Source organism: Alexandromys fortis, unplaced genomic scaffold (assembly GCF_014885135.2).
Source record: "Alexandromys fortis isolate MF-2015 unplaced genomic scaffold, M_Fortis_MF-2015_v1.1 scaffold_37, whole genome shotgun sequence".
In the NCBI taxonomy this organism is placed as follows: domain Eukaryota; kingdom Metazoa; phylum Chordata; class Mammalia; order Rodentia; family Cricetidae; genus Alexandromys; species Alexandromys fortis.
Window position 1 is genome coordinate 3,228,899 of NW_026067914.1, and position 19,065 is coordinate 3,247,963.

The following is a 19,065-nucleotide window of genomic DNA, read 5'->3' on the forward strand; positions in this document are numbered from 1 at the left end:
CTGGGGCACACTCAGTTTTTAATCTGGACCAATTTTACGGATCAAAAACTAGTCTTTCCATGGGATATAAATGAGCCCACAAGGAAAATTTCCCCTGAAGTTTATGAAGTACCTGTCATTTTCACCCAAGCAGCTTTTCAACCTGAAAGTCGTTGTCTGGATAAAATTATGAAGTTATTTTTTTTTAAAGTTCTTCTAGGCTGCAGCTTAGTTTAAATATACCTTCCACCTTGATGGGGCCCAAGAAAATTTAAAAGGAAGTTTTGTTTTTTTGTTTTTTCCAAAATCATCCCCATCAATACTTCAAATAAAAACAAAGAAGTCAACACAATACATTGGTGACATGAATATCTGAGCAAGATGCTGGGTGAACCGGGTAGAAGATGTTTTGAGGAGAGGAACGACCGAAAATTAGGAAGTAAAGGGCAAATGGGGCAAATCGTGTACAATTTTATAGAGCAGGTTTTTGCACAATAATTTTACACTCTGTTTGCATGGCTCGAAGTTTATTCTTGGAGAACCCTGTGTGTGTCTCTCAGGCTGAGAGCCATGAATGGATGTATGCATGAGCTCTCCAACCGTGCAGCTAGATGGTGGTTTCATGTGCAGAAACCTGCAGGATGCAAGTGATCATAGCGCAGTTTTCTTAAGGAAGAGAGTTCAAAGGCGCCTTATATTGAAGTGCTGGAAGCTATACGAAGACGCGAGAAGACAATTTAATATGAAACTACCTCAGGTGGCTGCTCTTGCCTCCCAAATGAACTGGGCGGTGTGCAGACAGATTTGTTCCCAATCCGAGTGTCAGGCTGAAGCTAAGAATGCTCCTAAATTCCAAGTCAGGTACGGGGATACAGGTGACCCCGGATGCATCCTGAAGACGGAAGCAACTCCTAGCATGAAAGACGACAGTCCCGCTACTCCCCATAGATCCTTCAGCAATAAGAAATACTTAAGCAGCCAAGTGGGAACCTGCCAAGATTATTTTGTTTGCACTCCGATAATTTTTCCTGGGTTGCCTCTTTCTTGTAGAAACATTGTGAAGGGGGACTCCACTTGCTGTGAGGTTTTGCAGGCTGAATCCAAATAGTAGATTGTTTTCCATTGTTCAGAAGACGTAATTAATCCCATAAGACAACCCCCACTTGCAAAGTAAGCTAAGAAAAAGCAGATTTTTCCCCCCAATTCTAAATATGGTCCTGGCCAACAATGACTAAAAATCGTTATTTGGAAGCAATGCTTGGAACTTTATTGTTTCGAATGTTCTACTTTCCCTCATGACATAAGTTAAATCAATGTAGATTTGAAAAAAAAAAACATACTTTTACCCAGAAGAAATGCGAGTTTTTGTGGCTTCACGTTCTCACAGGTCCTTTGTACTAGCCCTACAGCGCATGCATCTTTGTTTGAACAGCAGAGCAAAGACAGGGGTTCTAAACAAGATCAGGTTAACCCACTAAGGGCTCCTTTCTGCACAAATGGCCTCGGGGTACAAGAGTATCCCAACAGCAGAGAAAGTGCAGGTCCCTACCCAGTGCTTGGACAGGACCAGAGCCAGGAAGGGGGGGGGGGGGCTCCAGGCAAACCTTCAGACACTCAACAGGAAATGGCTGGGCTCTAGGCAATATGAATCCAATAAGATGTTCAAAGAAGCAGGAGGAGCTGTTGAAGTCGTCTGCGCTCTCTCAGCCCTCAGTAACCAAGACCAAGCGGTCGCTGCCCTCAACTTTTAGCAGTCTGTGGTCCCATACAGAGCCCACCACCTCTGCTAGCTCTGGAAAGCAGATCCGTTTTTTTAAACAATCTCCCTGGAACCGCCTGAGCTGGGGGAGGGCGAGGCTCACCCTTCGATTGAGCTCTGCGCACAGCCTACGCGGGATAAGCCCATGCCGGTCAGCGGAGAGAGCAGCATGGAGCAGCCTGCTCTGCGACCCCACCAAAGCCCGGGACTAGGGTGCTCCGGGCACCATGGCTCGTGGCGCACTCTGAGAGCCTTACCTGATTTTCGCAGAGCGGTCTGGAGTGTCACGGCGCCGGCGCCGGGTGGGAGGCTGCAGGCCAGGAGTAAGAAACAGAGCAAGGAGGTTGGGATTAAATCCATCTCACCGACGGTGTCTGCAAAGTTTCACCAAGTCCCGGGCGCGCAGGGAAAGGGCGTCTCCTGGGGGACGCGGGGACGCCAGTGGCGCGTGGGTGAGGAGGTGGGGGGCCGAGAGAGCTGGACCAGGAGCCACTGGGGAGTCCGAGGAGGCAAGGCAGCAGCTAGGAGCCCGGCGTGCAGGAGTGGAGCGGGCTCGCGGCTGCAGGGCTTTTCAGGGCTGGGGAGTGGACGTTGGAGGCCGAGGGGAGGGACGCACTGGCCGCCGGAGGGAGGGCAGCTCGACCCACCAGAGATGGAATTACAATCTACTGGAAGAGCGAGGGGCAGGGTCTGAATCAATTCACTCCTCGCCCACCCCCGGAGCAGACAGCCCCCAGGCCAGCCCTTCCCCGCGGGTGACCTAGATTGGGGGCCTGGGTGGGACCGACTTCTACACTCCGCGTGAGTTCGTTGACTCAGACTGCGGGTTCAGGGTCCTAGACTGGGTCCTGACTCTGGAATCTTGGGGTGTCTGGGCTTCTCTGGCGGGACCCTTCTTCCCCCCCCCCCCCACGCCCTCTCTGTGTCGTTTCACCCAGTTTAAGTCACTTTTCCTAACACCTCAAAGGTTACTCTACTCTGTCTGGCGCTCCAGAGGAAGAGCAAGGGAGGGGCTGTAATTTGCAAGTGGGGACAAGGGGGCGGGGCTGGCCAAGTCTGGGGTGCTAAGAAGATAAATGGGACTTAAGGGCGCACAGATGGAGAGCTGAGGCTAGGCCACTCAGAAGCAAAAGCTGAATGGAGATTAGGGTCTAGAGCCTGGGGAACAGGCCCCCTCATAGTGGCGGATGACAACTCTAGACCCTTCAGAGAAAGAGATCAAACTCCCTTGTAATCCTGGTAACTTCAAGCCCGTTTCTGACAGGGACATTTGCCGGCCAGGCTGGGATTGCGGAACAGGAACAAGGAGGGGGACCAGCACTTAGCTCCCCAGCCAAGAACAGAACCCCTCCCCTCCAGCAGTAGGCGGCTGGCTGGAGTTTCCAGTACTGCCCCCAAAGAGTGCTAGCTCCAGCGCAAAGTGCGTTCTGACCTCCAGGCCCTGATGAAAGCAGATACAATAAATAAACCAAGAGGAATGCACTCGAAAGGAAAACGGGCCCTCGCCAGATCCCGGGGAAAGATCAAAGGCCTTAGGAAGCGCCCCACAGATTGATACTGCGGCCACTAACTGAGGTCTGCGGGTGATCGCCACGCCCCACCTGACAGAACCGCACCCGGCCCCTTCCAGTTAACCTTCCTGGAGGAGTGTTGACTGACGTCCCTGTCCCTGATTCCTACTCTTGATCCCAGTTGAACCCAATCCTGTTAGCAAGGTGAGAATATATTTCCTTGCCCTTTGGCATTTGCAGGTGTGCAATTGTCCCATTAATAAACCCAAAGTTCCCCTCAACTCGAGTACCTGGACGTCCAAGCCGGGACAGTGCAGCTTCTCCTTTTACACTGAACTACATCCAGACTGAACTACAGTTCTGAGGTGAAGCCTGGCAGGGAACCCAAGCAAGGTGACTCTGCAGAGATACTTTCTGTCACCATAGATCATCGAGGCCACTAGAGGTCATCTCCCCCCGCCTCCGTGCCACACTGGAATCTGCTTTCAGCGTTCTTGGCCTGGAAGCCACCGCTGTTTGAATCTTTCTTTTGAGTTCCTATCAACAGTGACTTTTGACATCAGAGGAGTTCTTGGGGTATCCCTGATCAATCCAGTGTCCTAATGTAGACGCCTCCTTGTTGTTCAGCTCTTTCTCTTTCTCACTTAAAATGACCCCCTGGTTTATAAATTTGAATAAATAATATTCATGAGTATTAAGACTAACATTTTATCTCCTGAGTAAGTTGGGAGCATGGGGACCTTGAGAGAGGGTTGAAGGGGGAAGGGGGAGAGGCAGGGAGGGGAGCAGAGAAAAATGTAGATCTCAATAAAAATCAATTAAAAAAATAAAGTGTTCATAAGGCAAAAAAAGACTAACATCTTAATATGTTTATATGTATGATGTGTGTGTATTATATGTATGGCATCTTCTGGGTACAGGGCCCTCTTTGAAGGGCTTTTTATTTATTTATTTATTATGCATACAATATTCTGTCTGTGTGTATGTCTACAGGCCAGAAGAGGGCACCAGAGCTCAGTACAGATGGTTGTGAGCCACCATGTTGTTGCCGAGAACTGAACTCAGGACCTTTAGAAGAGCAGGCAATGCTCTTAACCGCTAAGCCATCTCTCCAGCCCCATTTGAAGTGCTTTAAAAAAAAAAACCCATAGCAACCATAACAAGAAGGTGTGACTATTTGCACTACCTACCCTTTTCACAGCCATAGCAATGGAGGCAGGGAAAGGCTGAGTCAGCTGCCCACACCCATGCACCAACTATCCTCAAATGCACAGAACCGAAACTAAGTCACCACCTTCTGCGGCCAGAGCAGAGCCAGGCTCTCAAGGAGATCAGGTGGAGGACAGATCCTACAGGAGACTCACAGTTTCTCCCCAGGCTCTGCTTGCAGTGTGTGTTCCCCCAATGAATAGACGGTAACCATAACTGCATCTTCAGAGGGTTTGTTGCTGTTGTTTGCAATTTGTTTTGTTTTACTTTTCCAGGCAGAGCTTAAGCGAGTAGCCTGGGTTCACCTGGAACTCACTGCAAAGCCCACAGCATGAAATGAAAATCTTCCTTCTTTAGTCTTTCCGAGTGCTGGAATAATGACAGTTAGTGCCGCCAGGCCTAGCTCCACTTTCAGCTTTGTGTACCCGGCAATCCCAGCCCCCACTGCCCCCTTCCGCCACATTGTCTCCACATTTGAAACCCCGTTACATAACTTGCCCAGTGTCAATTTTGCAAACATGGGTTTTTAGCATACTGACTGCTCTGCTAGAGGGGAGCTGACTTCTTTTCTTATCCATGCTGTTTCTGCCTGTTCTGGATGGTCATAGCTGACTGAGGAGACAGTTTCCTTTCTTTCTTCAAATGCACCTCTTGTTTCTTTCTTGCAGGCCCCACTTTTTAAAACCTGTTTTACTTCTGAGAGCCTCTGCGTACTGTGGGTCCTGGGGCCGCAGACATAAAGCTGTCTTCGTGGCAAATGTAAGGTTGGCTTTAGAAGGAGCCCATCCCTTTCCCCTGCAATTGAAGTCACATTCCCTGAAGGCTCCCTCTCCTTCCAGTATGACAACTGGATCATGTGAATCTAGCCAGAGACAAATGAGACTCATGACATTCACCGGCTTCCTGCCTTCGGGGGTGGGGGATGGAACTAACAATGGTAAAAATTACTTTGAATGTTTTGTTTTTAAAAAAATGCACTCCAATTCTCTGGTGGTTTAAACTCAATTAATGATGTTGCCGGCAGGCGAACGGCCTTCCCTACTCTCCTCAACATCATTAGATGAGGAGTCTGACTTCTACCCCGTGGATAGAAGGGAAGAAGATAAGGGGAACATTCACTGTGGAATGCTCGACGCTACCCTAAATGAAGGTGAGGGAAACACAGAAGGGCGAAAAATCATGTTTTGGTTTCACGGACTTAAATGAAATAAAACTTGCAATGTTTATTGAGTAGATTGGACATAACAAAATGTTGTTTTTACCTTTCCCTTCCTGGAAAGCCACCAGGTGTTCTGGGTGGCTTTCCACACGCATCTAGAAACACCGAGAATGTCACGTACACTTGTGCTAATCGCAAACAAGAGCACCTTCTGCATATGTATTAAGCCACAGACATCTCCAAGTCAGCAGATATTCTGCTTCCTCGCTAACATCTGAATAATACTCTATCGTGTGATGTTTGATTTATCTGTTCTCTTTTCTGTTGTTTTCCATTGTATCGTGATAAACAACGTTGCAGTGAGTGACCTTGAGAGTAGGACCGTTCGCTCACGTTATCGTAGACTGCAGGGCTCATTTCTAGATGTGCCCTTGCTCAGCCAAAGGTAAATGCCTTCCATTTCGAAAACTTGGCCAGAGAAAACTGTACTTTGCTAAATAATATATAAGCATAACTATTCCTACAAACTCACACTAGCATAATGCCTTACCAACCTAGACATATATTATATGTGTGGAATACACAGGGCACATGTTTTATTAACATGTAATGTACGTAGGTATGTAGGACTGGTATCCAGTCTGAAGAATTACATCTAGGAAGATGAGCACATTGTAATGCCACCAAGATCAAAAAATAGATGCATCTAGTACCCATCAAATCCCGCTCACACTTCCCTAGTCTACATTCCTGAGACAGAATTCAGACCTCCCAGTCACAGATAAAACTAGATCATCAAACAATGGAATCACCTCTCCCATCTCCAACATCCATTGAGAATGGGCTCCATTATGTGACAGCTTCTGCGATAAGAATGTAAACAACGTAGCCCAAAAAATACAAAGTATAGCAAGAGCACAATACAAATGGGCTTGGGAAGACTTTTTTTTATTGGGAGAAGAAAACAGTTGTGCAGCCAATTGTTCCTTAAAACTGGATACTGGAGGCATAACAGAGCAAGAAGCATGGTAGGCAACAACACATACTACTAGAAAATGCATGGGCATCCCTATGGGTTGAATTGCATCCCTCCAAAATTAATACGCCTGTGTACCAAATTCCCATGTGACCATGGAGGAGAGGGTTTTATAAGGCAGTTAAGGTTAAGGAGGGCACAAAGCTAGGTGCTTAATCCAATAAAACTGTGACTGTAATCTCAGCACTCAGGAGTCGGAGGCATGTTTGAGGCAGGTAAGTCCACACAGCAAGTTTTAGGCCAGCTACAGCTACATGGTACAAAAACAGTCACCCTCTTTCCTCTCCTCTCCCTTCTCTGTTCCACTTCGCTCCTTGCTTGTTAGAACGCAATAGGAATGTGGTCATCTGCAAAACAGAGCTGCCCCCAGAACCCAAAAAGCTGGCCCCAATACACTACTACCATTTAAGCCACTCAGCATATGGCGCTCGGTTACGACAGGACAAGAGGACTAATAATCACCAGCCTCATTAAAGTCTAAACCATGATTATGTCAATCGTGGGATTTCCCAGGAACAGTCCTGGACTTACTCCTGGTGAACTATCATTTGTGGCTAGTATGTCTTATATAAGAACCGTTACCCAAGTTCATGGAAGCTTCATTCTGTGCTTTCCTCTGAATGTTTTAAACTTTCCTTCCACATTTAGACCTGCATAGACGGAGCAGGAAGCAAGGCAATGATTGAGGCTTTTTCAGCGGGATGCTCCCTTCTGCCTGAAGTGTGGGAAGGTCCATCTCCAGGTAGTGTCTTGAGCTCATTCACAAGGCTAAAACTGGGACTGCCCTTCCTCTCACCCGAGACCAGCCAATGGGCATCCTGCATGATGCATTGGAGGTTACAGGACCAACCGCTCTCAAATGCCTTTACTGATCAGACTCCGGGTGCTCTGGAAACTTCCACTCTTTGAAGTATACACCTCGAGTTAAATGAATGTCTTGTTTAAAGAACATAAAATAGAGCGAGGTAGAGGAAGCTGGTTTAAGAACTTTTATCTGCATGTTTCTTCACAAGAATGGGCGCCATTCTTCCTGCAAAGGAGGAAAAGTTGCATTACTACGGCACCATTAGCATAATCGGAATGACTAATTCAACTGTAATTTAGCTGTCTCCTAAGACAGCAACTGCAGAATCTACAGCAGGTCAGACGCTCGTGTTCAGTGTGATCCAGAAAGGGAAAATATGCAGTGGATAAAGTTCAGAATGCGAGATCTGGATTCTTGGTGATAGCAAAACCCTGGAAACAACACACAGCCCACCCTAGACTGAGAGACAGAGAGCATGCATTGTGGAAAGCAATGGAACCAGTGAAGCTATTTGAAACATAAACAAACAAATGGGCAAAAGTGGCCAAAACAGAATCATAGGAAAAGTCAGATGTGTGTTCACAAGTCTATAGTCAACAGAGGAGGTAGGTGTTATTTTTTTTTTTTTTTAATGCTCGTGATTTAATCAGTCGAATATCTTTGTTTGGGCCTAAGAGAAAATATGAATGCCTTTTTAAAAGGACAGAGGGCAACTCGGGTCATGGCCTTGGTAGGATAGGAGGAACAGCGCTGATGGAAATGCCTAGAGAAAGATTCCGACCTGAGCATCTCAGAGGGAGGAAGTGAAGCACACAAGATGAGCATTCCCAAGGGGGAGGTGGGCAGGAAGAGTCGCCCTCACAGACGACGTCATTCTGTCCGGAGCTGCCAGATTAAACATGCAAGAAAGAGACACAAGCTGCCATCTTCCTGACAGCACAGAGATCTGCTGCTGCATGAACGGGCGGTAGATGCCGGGGATGCTTCAAGGACATCTGGCCTCCCGTAGCTGCTAGCCACATGTGGCCTAGCAAAGCAAGGGGGCCCAGAGTTGTCATACAACACTGTGTCTCTTCCTGGAGGCATCTATGTGGAGAGCTGGCTTGCAATCGCAAAATACAAGGTTCATTTGTGAAAGCCGCCACTTCTTGGGAGTCTCTACAGACGTGGGGTCAGGAGATCGGTACTCTCCTCCCTGTCCTGTCTCTACAGACGTGGGGTCAGGAGATCGGTACTCTCCTCCCTGTCCTGTCTCTACAGACGTGGGGTCAGGAGATCGGTACTCTCCTCCCTGTCCTGTCTCTACAGACGTGGGGTCAGGAGATCGGTACTCTCCTCCCTGTCCTGTCGCTAATTGTCAGAGGGAGTTTAGTGATTCCACTGACCTCTCAAGACCTTATTTTTCTCTTCTATAAAGTGAAGACATCAGAAAAATGATGTCTCAGTTCAACCTAGACATTGCCGTCTCAGCTTCCACAAAAGACATCCACCCCCCACTGCCGGCTCAGTCAGATGTCACTTGTTAAAAGCAAAGGAAGTCCTGTATGAGGTTTATTTTCAGAAAGGCTCTGAGGTTTGGGAAGCCATTCACTTGCCAAAAGTAAAATGAAATAAAAGCAAAATGAAATGCAGCATTTAACAACACACACACACACACACACACACACACACACACACACACACCACATATTGATCACAGGACCAAGGCCATCTCCTATCTCTGTAAAGGCTCTGGGAAGGCAAATCGTAATTTCCAGGCAGTCCATATCCAGTCCTCCCACACAGCGGAAATGCAAGGCTGGGAGGGGTGAGAAGAGAAGGTGGGGAGGGCAGATCTTCATTGTTGGAGGTGAGCCTAGGATGCAAGAGAATGCAGACTTTATTTCTGAGTTATCCAGCAACGATGCTAATAAATATGGATTTTCTGATGCCCAGAGAAAACCTGTGAAAAGAATTAAAAGCACATTTTTGCAATCTGAGATTGATTTCATTTTTATTTGTGGACTTCCTAAAAGGAGGGCAATAAGGACTAGGTGGCAGACTAAAAGGATTGGAAGTTATGGCCAGCTTTTCATATCCGCTGCTTCAATATCCTTGCGATTCATCCATCCATGGTTGGAAAACACTTCCCTCATCCTCCAAAAACTGCCCTTTTAAAAACTCTACAGACTTCTTTGTTGTCATTATTGTCTAAACGATACCTTATAACAACTACTAACATGGGATTTATATTGTATTAGGTTTTTATAAGTTATCAAGAGATGATTTAAAGTATATTGAAGATGTGCATTGGATTATTTACTATTTATTGTTATTTACTGTGTCATTTTATACAAGGGACCTGAATAGCCATGGGGTATCCTGGAACTCATCCCTCACAGATACTGAGGGATACGGGATGATTACTTGGTCTGAGAAGTGTTACAAAGTAAGTAGAAGGTATCAAGTGGGGGAGAAAACAGCCAGTTTTGGGGAAACTTGCATTGTACCCAGCCATGGGGGAAAGGGGTGTGGGGGCAGAAAGGTTCAAGAGAAAGATGTTGTGTGCCATATCCTCATGTCCAAATGGTGGCCTTGTTAGAAAGAGCAACCATGGTGTCGTCTCAAGAAACATACTTAGCCAAAGAAACAGCAGAGGATGTCTTAGGCTCTTGGTCTTAAATGTAAGGGGTGAAGGGGTGTGTGTGCGTGTTCACGATCATGATTGAGAAACCCACAGAGATAGTTGACCTGAGCTAGTGGGAACTCATGGACTCTAGACCAATAGCTGGGGAACCTGCATGGGACCAAACTAGGACCTCTGAACTGTTCGGGGGACCCTTAGCAGATGGAAAAGAACTTATCCCAGGTTCATGAAGTTGTTTTTTGGAGCCCATTCCCTATGGTGGGATACCTTGCTCAGCATTGATACAAAGGGGAGGGGCTTGGTCCTGCCTCAATGTGGTATTCCAAACTTTGTTGACTCCCTTAGGGTGGCCTTACCCCCTCTGAGGAGTGGATAGAGGGTGGGATAGAAGGGAGGAGGAGGGGATAAGAGAAGGGGAGGGAAGGGGAAGCAGGGTTAGTATGTAAAATGAAAAAAAATTAAAAAAATAAAGAAAAATAGAATAATAGATAAAATTGAAATGACAGTATGTAGAAGAGCAATGGTCAAGGATGAGAGAGTTAGCTTCAGTTTCTTGCCTTGAACAATGGGGCATCAGTTATATTTTCAAAGATGTACTCACAGGACAAACAGATGGGCTCTCCACACCCCACAGTGGATGCGGACTAAATGTGTACTTCATTTCATCCCATAGATATCGCATTTCCCAAAGAGAAAGCTGAGTCCACCCCAGACTGAAAGCCCAGAAGCACTGAGCTGGCAAACAAGACAAAGGACCAATCACGCATTTCCTACATGGACCTGGAATAATGGTGAACCAAAGTTCGAATCTTGAGACGATGAAGGATCTTCCAAAAGAGGAATGTGATAATAGGTAAGGGTTCTCCTGGGTAGGAATAGTGACTGATCCGTTCAGACGGGGGTGCCCACACCCAGAATACACCTACGACTGGCAGGAGACACTATCTAGTTCCAGCTGCTGCCCAGAGCACTAGGCCCATTCATATTTTCCAACAGCTCCAGAGCTTAATTCATCCAGTATGTCTGATCCTCATGTTCTCTGTCCTTCTGTGTTGTTTGTTACTTATTAAAGGGCCCTGGGTGAGTCAAGTTACTCCTCTGACTTAGTTCTCCTGAGTTAAATTGGTGAGGCACAGTATCCTTCCCAATTGGCACATTCTTGTGTCTCTGTTAGGGCAGGGTTGTCCCAGAACATCCTCCTCGTCTGTGTCTAGACTGCAACAATGTATCCCAGGAGACGCTACTAAGGCCCTTGGGTCTGAGTTGCAGCAATAGGTCAGAGTGTTTGCTGAGTGCACTGATCAGAGACAAATTTTCTGTGAAGATATTTAGAACGTGCTGATGGCGTCCTATGTGTGGTAAGTGTCCTGAAAGTGTTCATTTGGTGAATTAGGGAAATGGCCTTAATGATTCTCTGGATCCAAGCTCTTTTGTGGCGGTGAACTTAATTATACATGTACACAAAACCAGACCATCCAAGCAATCTTCCTTCACTGGAGTGAGAAGCAGACTGTGGCAATAGAAAAGTTGTACTTAATAAGGAGTAAGAAGGCATGTGTGTGGGTGTATGTCCCATGTATGTGTGTATGTGTGTATATGTATGTGTGCCTCATGTATGTTTATGTGCTATTGTTCCCTGTGGACCTGTGTGGACATGTAGATGTACTTGTGCGTTCCTCAGCTTCCCCTAACCACAGAGAACAAGAACATATATGGAAGGAACCGTAGGGCAAAGACGAGACGCTGAAAGCAGGAAAGCATATTAAAACTGGAAAAAGGAACAGACACAGACAGCGTAGAATACTGTCACATGTGTCCTGTACAGTTCTTGCACATTTGACTGCATGGTTTCAAGTTCGCATGTGGCCACATTTTCATGACAAAATAAGAAGCTATATGAAACTCTCAGCCCAAGATGATGAATCTTCACAGGTGTTCCCTTTTTTTAAAAAACCGGAATAATTCATATTTGAGTCACACGGAAGAAAAATTAATTTAATTAATTTTTAGGAACATTGTTTAAAAAGGATAGTGTTTGTCTGATGTCAAGTGTTCAAGAGGTATGAGTAACAATCATCACTGAATTCCCTTAGGAGTATCCTTCTGTAGGAAATCTGAATTGATACTGAAGATTCATTTGGAAAATGACTGGGATTCTTTTCATGCTTAAAAAATTCTGCCGTAACTTCCCCAAGTGTTTTAGCTTAAAAATAGAAACTTGTGAAGAATATCCAAGCTAGTCATTCCAGTCTGTACATGTTTAAAAATAAATACAAACTCTGAACTGAAAATATAAGCCAGTGGGAAAATGTAGACTCTATATACCAAAACTGGTATCCAAGTAAAATCCAAATATCAGATTAATGGGAAAAATAATTATGCTCACCAGAAAACATGCTATTGAAAACGTCCTCCATCTTCCACTCACAGTTTCCTAAGAAAGCAAACTGCATGGTCATAATGGAAAACAGCAATGCTGACCTCAGTACGCCTTTGCTTCTGCAGCAGCGTTCACAGTGGTCAAGCTGTGGACCAATCTTAATTCCTTCAGTAGGTGGATGGATAAGGAAAGTATGTGCGCATGCATGTGCGTGTGTGCATGTGTGTGTGTGTGCGTGTGTGCATGTGTGTATACGTGTGTGCATGTGTGTGTGTGTGTAATGTGAATATCTTCCCCCCCAATAAAAAGAAATCTTGTAATATACAGCATCATGGATGAACTTATGGAACATTTTGTTAAGTAAAGAAACCCAGTCACCGGAGGAATATTATAAGATTACAATTTTGTCCAGTACTTAAAAAGAAAAAAAAAAATCAAACTCAGAGAAACAGAAAACACAATGGTGGTAGTAACTAAGGACAGAGAGAAGTTACTAATGTGTAGGTAACAAGTATTTAGTTATAACATGAATATGCTCTAAAACAGTGGTTCGCAATTTGTGGCTTGTGACCCCTGCAGGAATCACATATCAGACATCCTTCACATCAGATATTTACATTACAATTCATAACAGTAGCACAATGACAGTTATGAAGCAGCAATGAAATAATTTCATGGCCAGGAATCACCAGAAAATGAGGAACTGTATTAAATGGCTGCAGCATGAGGAGGGTTCATAGCCACTGGTCTAGAGTCGTACTGTGCAGCCTTGTACCTGCAGATAACAACACCGCACTGTGCGATTGAAGCAGGTAGTTTGCAGGAATAGCTTTAACGACCTTGGAGCTCCAACTGCGCCGAGCTACACATATACCTCTCTCCAAGCAAAGCAACTAATATCTCAGCCCTAACACTACCAAGTAGCTCCCTATTAACCTTCCAGTAGCTCCCCTTTGTGGTTAAACTTACCCTGGGACATAGCTTAGGACTGGAGGCAAAATGCGCTGGCCCATCCTGCACTGGCTTTTGGTGCATGTACAGTAATACAAGCTACATTCTCATAACGAGCACACAGGCATATGACGAGCTATGTACCATCACGTGCCTGTGCATGATTCATTAGGTGTAGGGTTGAAGTTAGATGCATCACGGGAAAGGACACACATAGAGAGCAAAGGCATATATAATCTAAGCCTGCCAATAAAAACAGAAAACCACCTATGCCCCACTCCCAAACACTCACTCCTTCTTCAGCATGGCTGAGGCTCTTGAATACTCTTGCCTGGAGCCTACTGCTTTCTTGCTGCGTGTTTACTCTGCACTTTTGCAGCCTTTGAAGAAAATCCCTTGCTGCTTTGTTATATGTGTGTGTGCTTCTTCAATTCTTTCAGCAAGATGTCAATAACCTGGGGACACCTGGTTCAGATAGCGACCACCAATATATCTATCTCACCAGAAATTCCAAAGAAAATCCCTTCTTCCCATAATATTTGTTTGATGTAAAGAGTGAACTGTAATATAAGTTTCTAAAGATCACCTACAGGGACATTTAAAGACCCAAGAAGCAAGTTTTTAAACCTCCAAGGTATCTATCTATGAATCTGTCTTGCATGCCAAAGTCATTATTACCAGAACTCAGTATATTTGCTCAGACTTAAAAGCTAGCCTATCGGGAACAAAGGGGAGAAACTGTGATGAGATTTTATCCTCAAGCATCTAGATTAAATTGACTTGGCAAAAATAATTTGGTTTGAGAAATGAATACCTTTAAAGCAGAATTTAGGATCTGAATCTTTTCTAAAATTTGATACATAAATTATATTCGTTATCGGAACCTAAATTGTTTGTGCCTCCAAACTTATTTATTATCACAGGATTATTTTGTGTTATAATTTTATTAATAGTACATCAATGTAATTATGGGCAGTGATTTTACTTTTCATTTTAAGATAAACATTCTTAAAATGTTTCAGGCAACTTCTACCTCAGTGCCTCAGCCCACTTCCCTCACCCCACCCTGGGCATGAGGGAGCAGGAAGAAGGGAAGAAGGCCTCAGTGGACCGGCCAAACAAGAGCTTCAGGTTCTGGCTTTGACCCAGTTCCTTCCCCAAAGCAGTTTAGTGGATGGAGGTCAGGCATGACCTTTGCCCTTCAATGCCACCTTCCTACTGTGCACTTTTATCTCCTCCCTAGACTCTTGGCCTTTCCACTTCAGACCGCTCCTGCGCGAATTGCCATGCCCACGACCGCATATTAGAGAGCGTGTGATAAATTATTTATGCGGATTAAAAAAAACCCACTATTTTCAAGCAAAGTGTAAATGAGAGATAACAGTTTTGCCTTTCTAAGGGCATATTTGCATTTTCACAGGAAATCAAAGCAAAGAAAGAAGGAGATAATGTAAGATGCAAATAGATGGCTCCAGATCAGGAGTTCAAAGCCACCAGGGGACTTCACACAGCAGAGATTCCAATCTTATCATTTAGGGGCAAGGTCTCAGCATCAGAGGGCTTTCTGTCTTTTCTCTTTCTTTCTTTCTTTCTTTCTTTCTTTCTTTCTTTCTTTCTTTCTTTCTTCCTTCCTTCCTTCCTTCCTTCCTTCCTTCCTAACTCTCTCTCTCTCTCTCTCTCTCTCTCTCTCTCTCTCTCTCTCTCTCTTTCTTTCTTTCTTTCCTCCTCCTCCTCTATCTTCTCCTCCTCCTCCTCCCCCTCCTCCTCCTCTTCCTCCTCCTCCTTGTTCTTTACATCACTCTGTGGTTTCAATGTGCAACCCAAGTCTGGACCCGCCATTCTGGCACAGGAGCACGTGACATGCTGAAGCTGGACCCTGAAGGCTACCGACATGTTAGACCTTATAGGAGGCTCCTGAGCAGCAGCACTTCTCTGGCTTTCGTGTGAGCTCTCATCTCTTGGGATCTTATTAAAACTGAAGTTCTGACTCAGTAGCTCTGGGTGGCTCCTGGGACTCTGCTTTCCTCACAGACTCCCAGCAGTTACCAGTTCTGTCCTTCTGAAGGCTATATTTGAGTGGTGAAGGCAGAGATGACATCAAGGGTCCTGCCAAGACTGAAGATTCTGTGGTTCTCTGAATTGAGACCCTCACAGGTGAGAAAGTATTCTCCCCCAGAGGGAGCATGCGTGCTTGAACTAACAGGGTGGGTTCCTGTAACTCCACTGCATGTAAGGGTGAATAAATGTGTCAGAGAACAGAACTCCTGTGATCAATCTATTGGGGGAGTCTGGTAGACAATAAACCTGTAAAAGAACAAATGTTCTTCAACAATCACTATGGTTGTTAAGACTTGTAATTTCACCACTTTACAGGCAGAGCAAGTTCAAAGCCAGCTTGGTCTAAATAGTGAGTTTCAGGACAGCCTGTACAAAGAGACACTGTTGAAAAAGAGAGGGAGAGAGAAAAGAGAGACAGAGGAGAGGGAGAAGTTAAAGGGAAGGGAGAGGAGAAGAGAGATGGGAAGGCAGGAGATGAATGGGAGGAGATTAAAGGAGGGAAAATATTCCCAGTCTCAAAGGAAAGCTCAACCATGAGCCTATCCCAAGGTTCTCCTGAGTTGTGGATGCTTACATGGTGGAAGCTGGAAATTTACTCGGAAGATTAAGATGGGCAAGAGCGAGGGAGATAGTTCAATAGGTTCGTGTTTGCCGAGCAAGCCTGATGACTGGGTTTGATCCCCAGAACACACATAAAGACAGGAGAGAAATGACTCCACAAAGTCAAACACACAAGTTGAGACATTTAAGGAAACATCATTACTAAGAGGAAGACAAGAGAAGAAGAAACCAATTAGTGGTTGCAGAAGCTGTGACTAGAAGAAGGAGTTATTACAACAGAGGAGTGGATTGGTGAGGTTAGGGCTAACCTCACCCTCAACTATTCTGGATTGCTGTTGTCCAGTTGTATGTATTTGTCAAAATGTACAGAACTCTGAGAACTGGAAGTTATATGTTAATTATACCTTAACAAATCCAACTTTTGAAAATTGTACATTGTATCCTTTGGGCTTTATTTTTACTATTTTAATAGATAATTAATAAATTAACAAAAAAATATTGCATGTGCCTAGGCTGCGTATGAGAGTGGCAGCCCACTGGTACCATGATGCCCATGTTACAGGAAAGCATGCAGGAGTCAGTTCTTCCCTTCTACCATGTGGGTCCTAGGGGTCGAACTCAGACTGCTGGGCTTGGAAGCCAGCACCTTTGTCTGTGGAGCTATCTCACTGGCCCAAACCTATAGTTTTTTAAGATGGCAGAATAAGGCTGTAGGTGGTCAGGTGGTTTCCCAAGAACACAGTGAGGCAGAGGCCAGTCCAACAGGATTATCTGATCAATGGAGAAAACAGGAGCAGGGAGATAGCCAGAGCTGCAGGAGAGGCCAGAGCACAACAGGAGCCCCCAAGTGATAACATTTAGCGTACAGTCACCAAATCTTTTCCTAAGCATTCAATGAAAGTTATTCTCGTGCCATTTTTTTATGGTGAAGGGAAAGATATGAACAATCAATAAATCCAGTGAAGGCTATAAATGAAGACGTCTTATTTCTGCTTGCCAGGCATTTATACAATTGAAAAAACAGTATTATGCACTAACAGATTTAACTTTTACAATCCATCTTCCTTTCTCTTTACTCCCTACCCTTTCGTACCGGAACCCATTCCGTGTGTTTTAAAGGCTATTGGTAATTATCATGAGCTTCCAACGCGATGGCGGCAAAAATCTTCTTACTTAGAAAAGGACTGGGAATCCAGGTGTCCATGTAACTAATGACCACATTAATTCATCTCGAGGGTCCCTCATTTCCCCGTCATGAGTCATTGATACTTTCCTGGCTGCAGATGAATTCATGGTCTCAGGAACAGAGAAAGCTCTGTAGAGTTAATTCTGCTCTCAGAGAAGCTCAATAAGTCCCCAAGAAGCTTTTGAAAAATCAAAAAGCCCTTAAAAAGGCCTTTAAAAGTAGTTTTTCATGTTTGGCCCAACAGTAATAATGCTTCTTTAGAGATAGCTGAAGTGTGGGCCAATCAATACACTATTAAGACGCTGACAGTCCTGAGATAGAATTACATGGCGAAGAAATTGTGAAACCTTTAGCTTTTTCATTTTCAGAAAGAAGAATTGAGGGAAATGGCTTTTTAAAATTTATTTTTATCTGAATAGCCTTAGGTAATACATTCTTTTCATTTAAGATTAGTCAGTTCACCCTCCGTCCACACAGGCCTGGAAGATCAAGTCCACTTTCTATCTCCTTTGTAATGGGACTTTCCCCCCGTGGCTGGGTAGGCTTTCTCCTTTGAGAGAAAGCGCCACTGCTTACAGCCATGAACAGAAGGTAAATGGGGAGACAAACTTGTGTTTCAATAAAACTTTATTTGCTGAAACAGGCACAGGCTGTGTTTAGCCTGTGTGCCACAGCTTGCCAACGCTTGGCTTTGTACGTGACAAAATGCCACTTGTCCTTGAATGAACAGGGTTCTAGAATACCTACTCTTCATGTAGTAAGATGGGCTCCCAGATAGTATGAAATCAACTGCTAGTTTGGAAAATTCTAGTAGTGTAGACAGCTATAGGTTACCTGAGCCATGCCTCTGTGATATGGTTACCACTGTACTATCCAAACAGGGAGTGATGGGCCAAGCAAAGGGAACAGAGATGCAGGGTTCCTGGATTACATGCTATCTTACGTCTGCTTGTCAGCAACGTGTGGGTGTAGGGGTTTTCTTGGGCTGCTTGCACCATCTGTCATATGACCATGGGCTTGTAGTTTTGCATTCTTTACCCCACCTCTTCTGACTATTGGGATAGACCTGATATTAATACCAAGAAACCAGAGACAATATTGTCAGATTGCTCAGGCTAGCTCAGAACAAACGTGGGAAATAGAAAGGAGAAATAATGTCACCAACTGAGAAAATAATAACTTGCTCTCAGAAGAGGATGCAGCCAGGCAAGAGGCCTGCACCGTGGAGTCATGACCATGAAGGCCGCATGTCACAGACTTTGGCCTTCAGTCACAGCTGACATTATCTCGGCATGTCTTTGTGGCTGGCAGACCACCCCGATCTAATAGCCCTTTCAACTCAGTAGAAGACTGTTCTTTAATTTGGGACAGCAATCACTTGTACAAAGCCCCCGATTGTCGGCCAGTTTGCTGCTTGGAGTCATGGTATGTGCTCAGAGAAATCTCCTCACTTCTAGCTGCTGGACTCTGGGCAGACTCACCTACACCTCTGTTGCAGGGAGACAGATAAGTGTGAGGTACTTCTGTACCACACACTGTAACGTGGCCCATGGGGAACTTGGCTTCCTTTCATTTATTATTATTTTTAATCTTTTAAACCCCCCTTCTTCCCATTGTGTCTTCACTGGCAAAAGTCAACTATTTGATGGCTGGAAAGAACATTCAAATTAATTTAACCCCGATTCTCTGGTTTTACTTTTGAAAACAGGGTGCTTGGCCACACTTGAACAATTGCTGCTCATCCTTAGCTGCTCATCTCTGCACAAAGACAGAATGTACCATGGTGGGCTTTAGCGTCAGCAGTCAACAACAGGCCACCTGAAGGCTTTTATCTGCTCAAACAAA

The 19,065-nt window shown here is 45.0% G+C and overlaps 1 protein-coding gene across 3 annotated transcripts in view; it reads right to left on the reverse strand.

Moving 5' to 3' along the window:
* Positions 1–2,598, reverse strand: part of Egflam (EGF like, fibronectin type III and laminin G domains) — a 162,847-nt gene extending 160,249 nt beyond the window's left edge. For 2 of the 3 annotated variants that reach the window (XM_050139063.1, XM_050139062.1), the window contains exon 1: positions 1,996–2,598. In XM_050139063.1, the coding sequence (XP_049995020.1) occupies positions 1,996–2,098 (103 nt within the window). In that variant the 5' untranslated portion in view covers positions 2,099–2,598. The remainder of the gene's footprint in view (positions 1–1,995) is intronic. The other variant, XM_050139064.1, reaches the window with a different exon arrangement.
* Between the last annotated feature and the right edge of the window lie 16,467 nt (positions 2,599–19,065).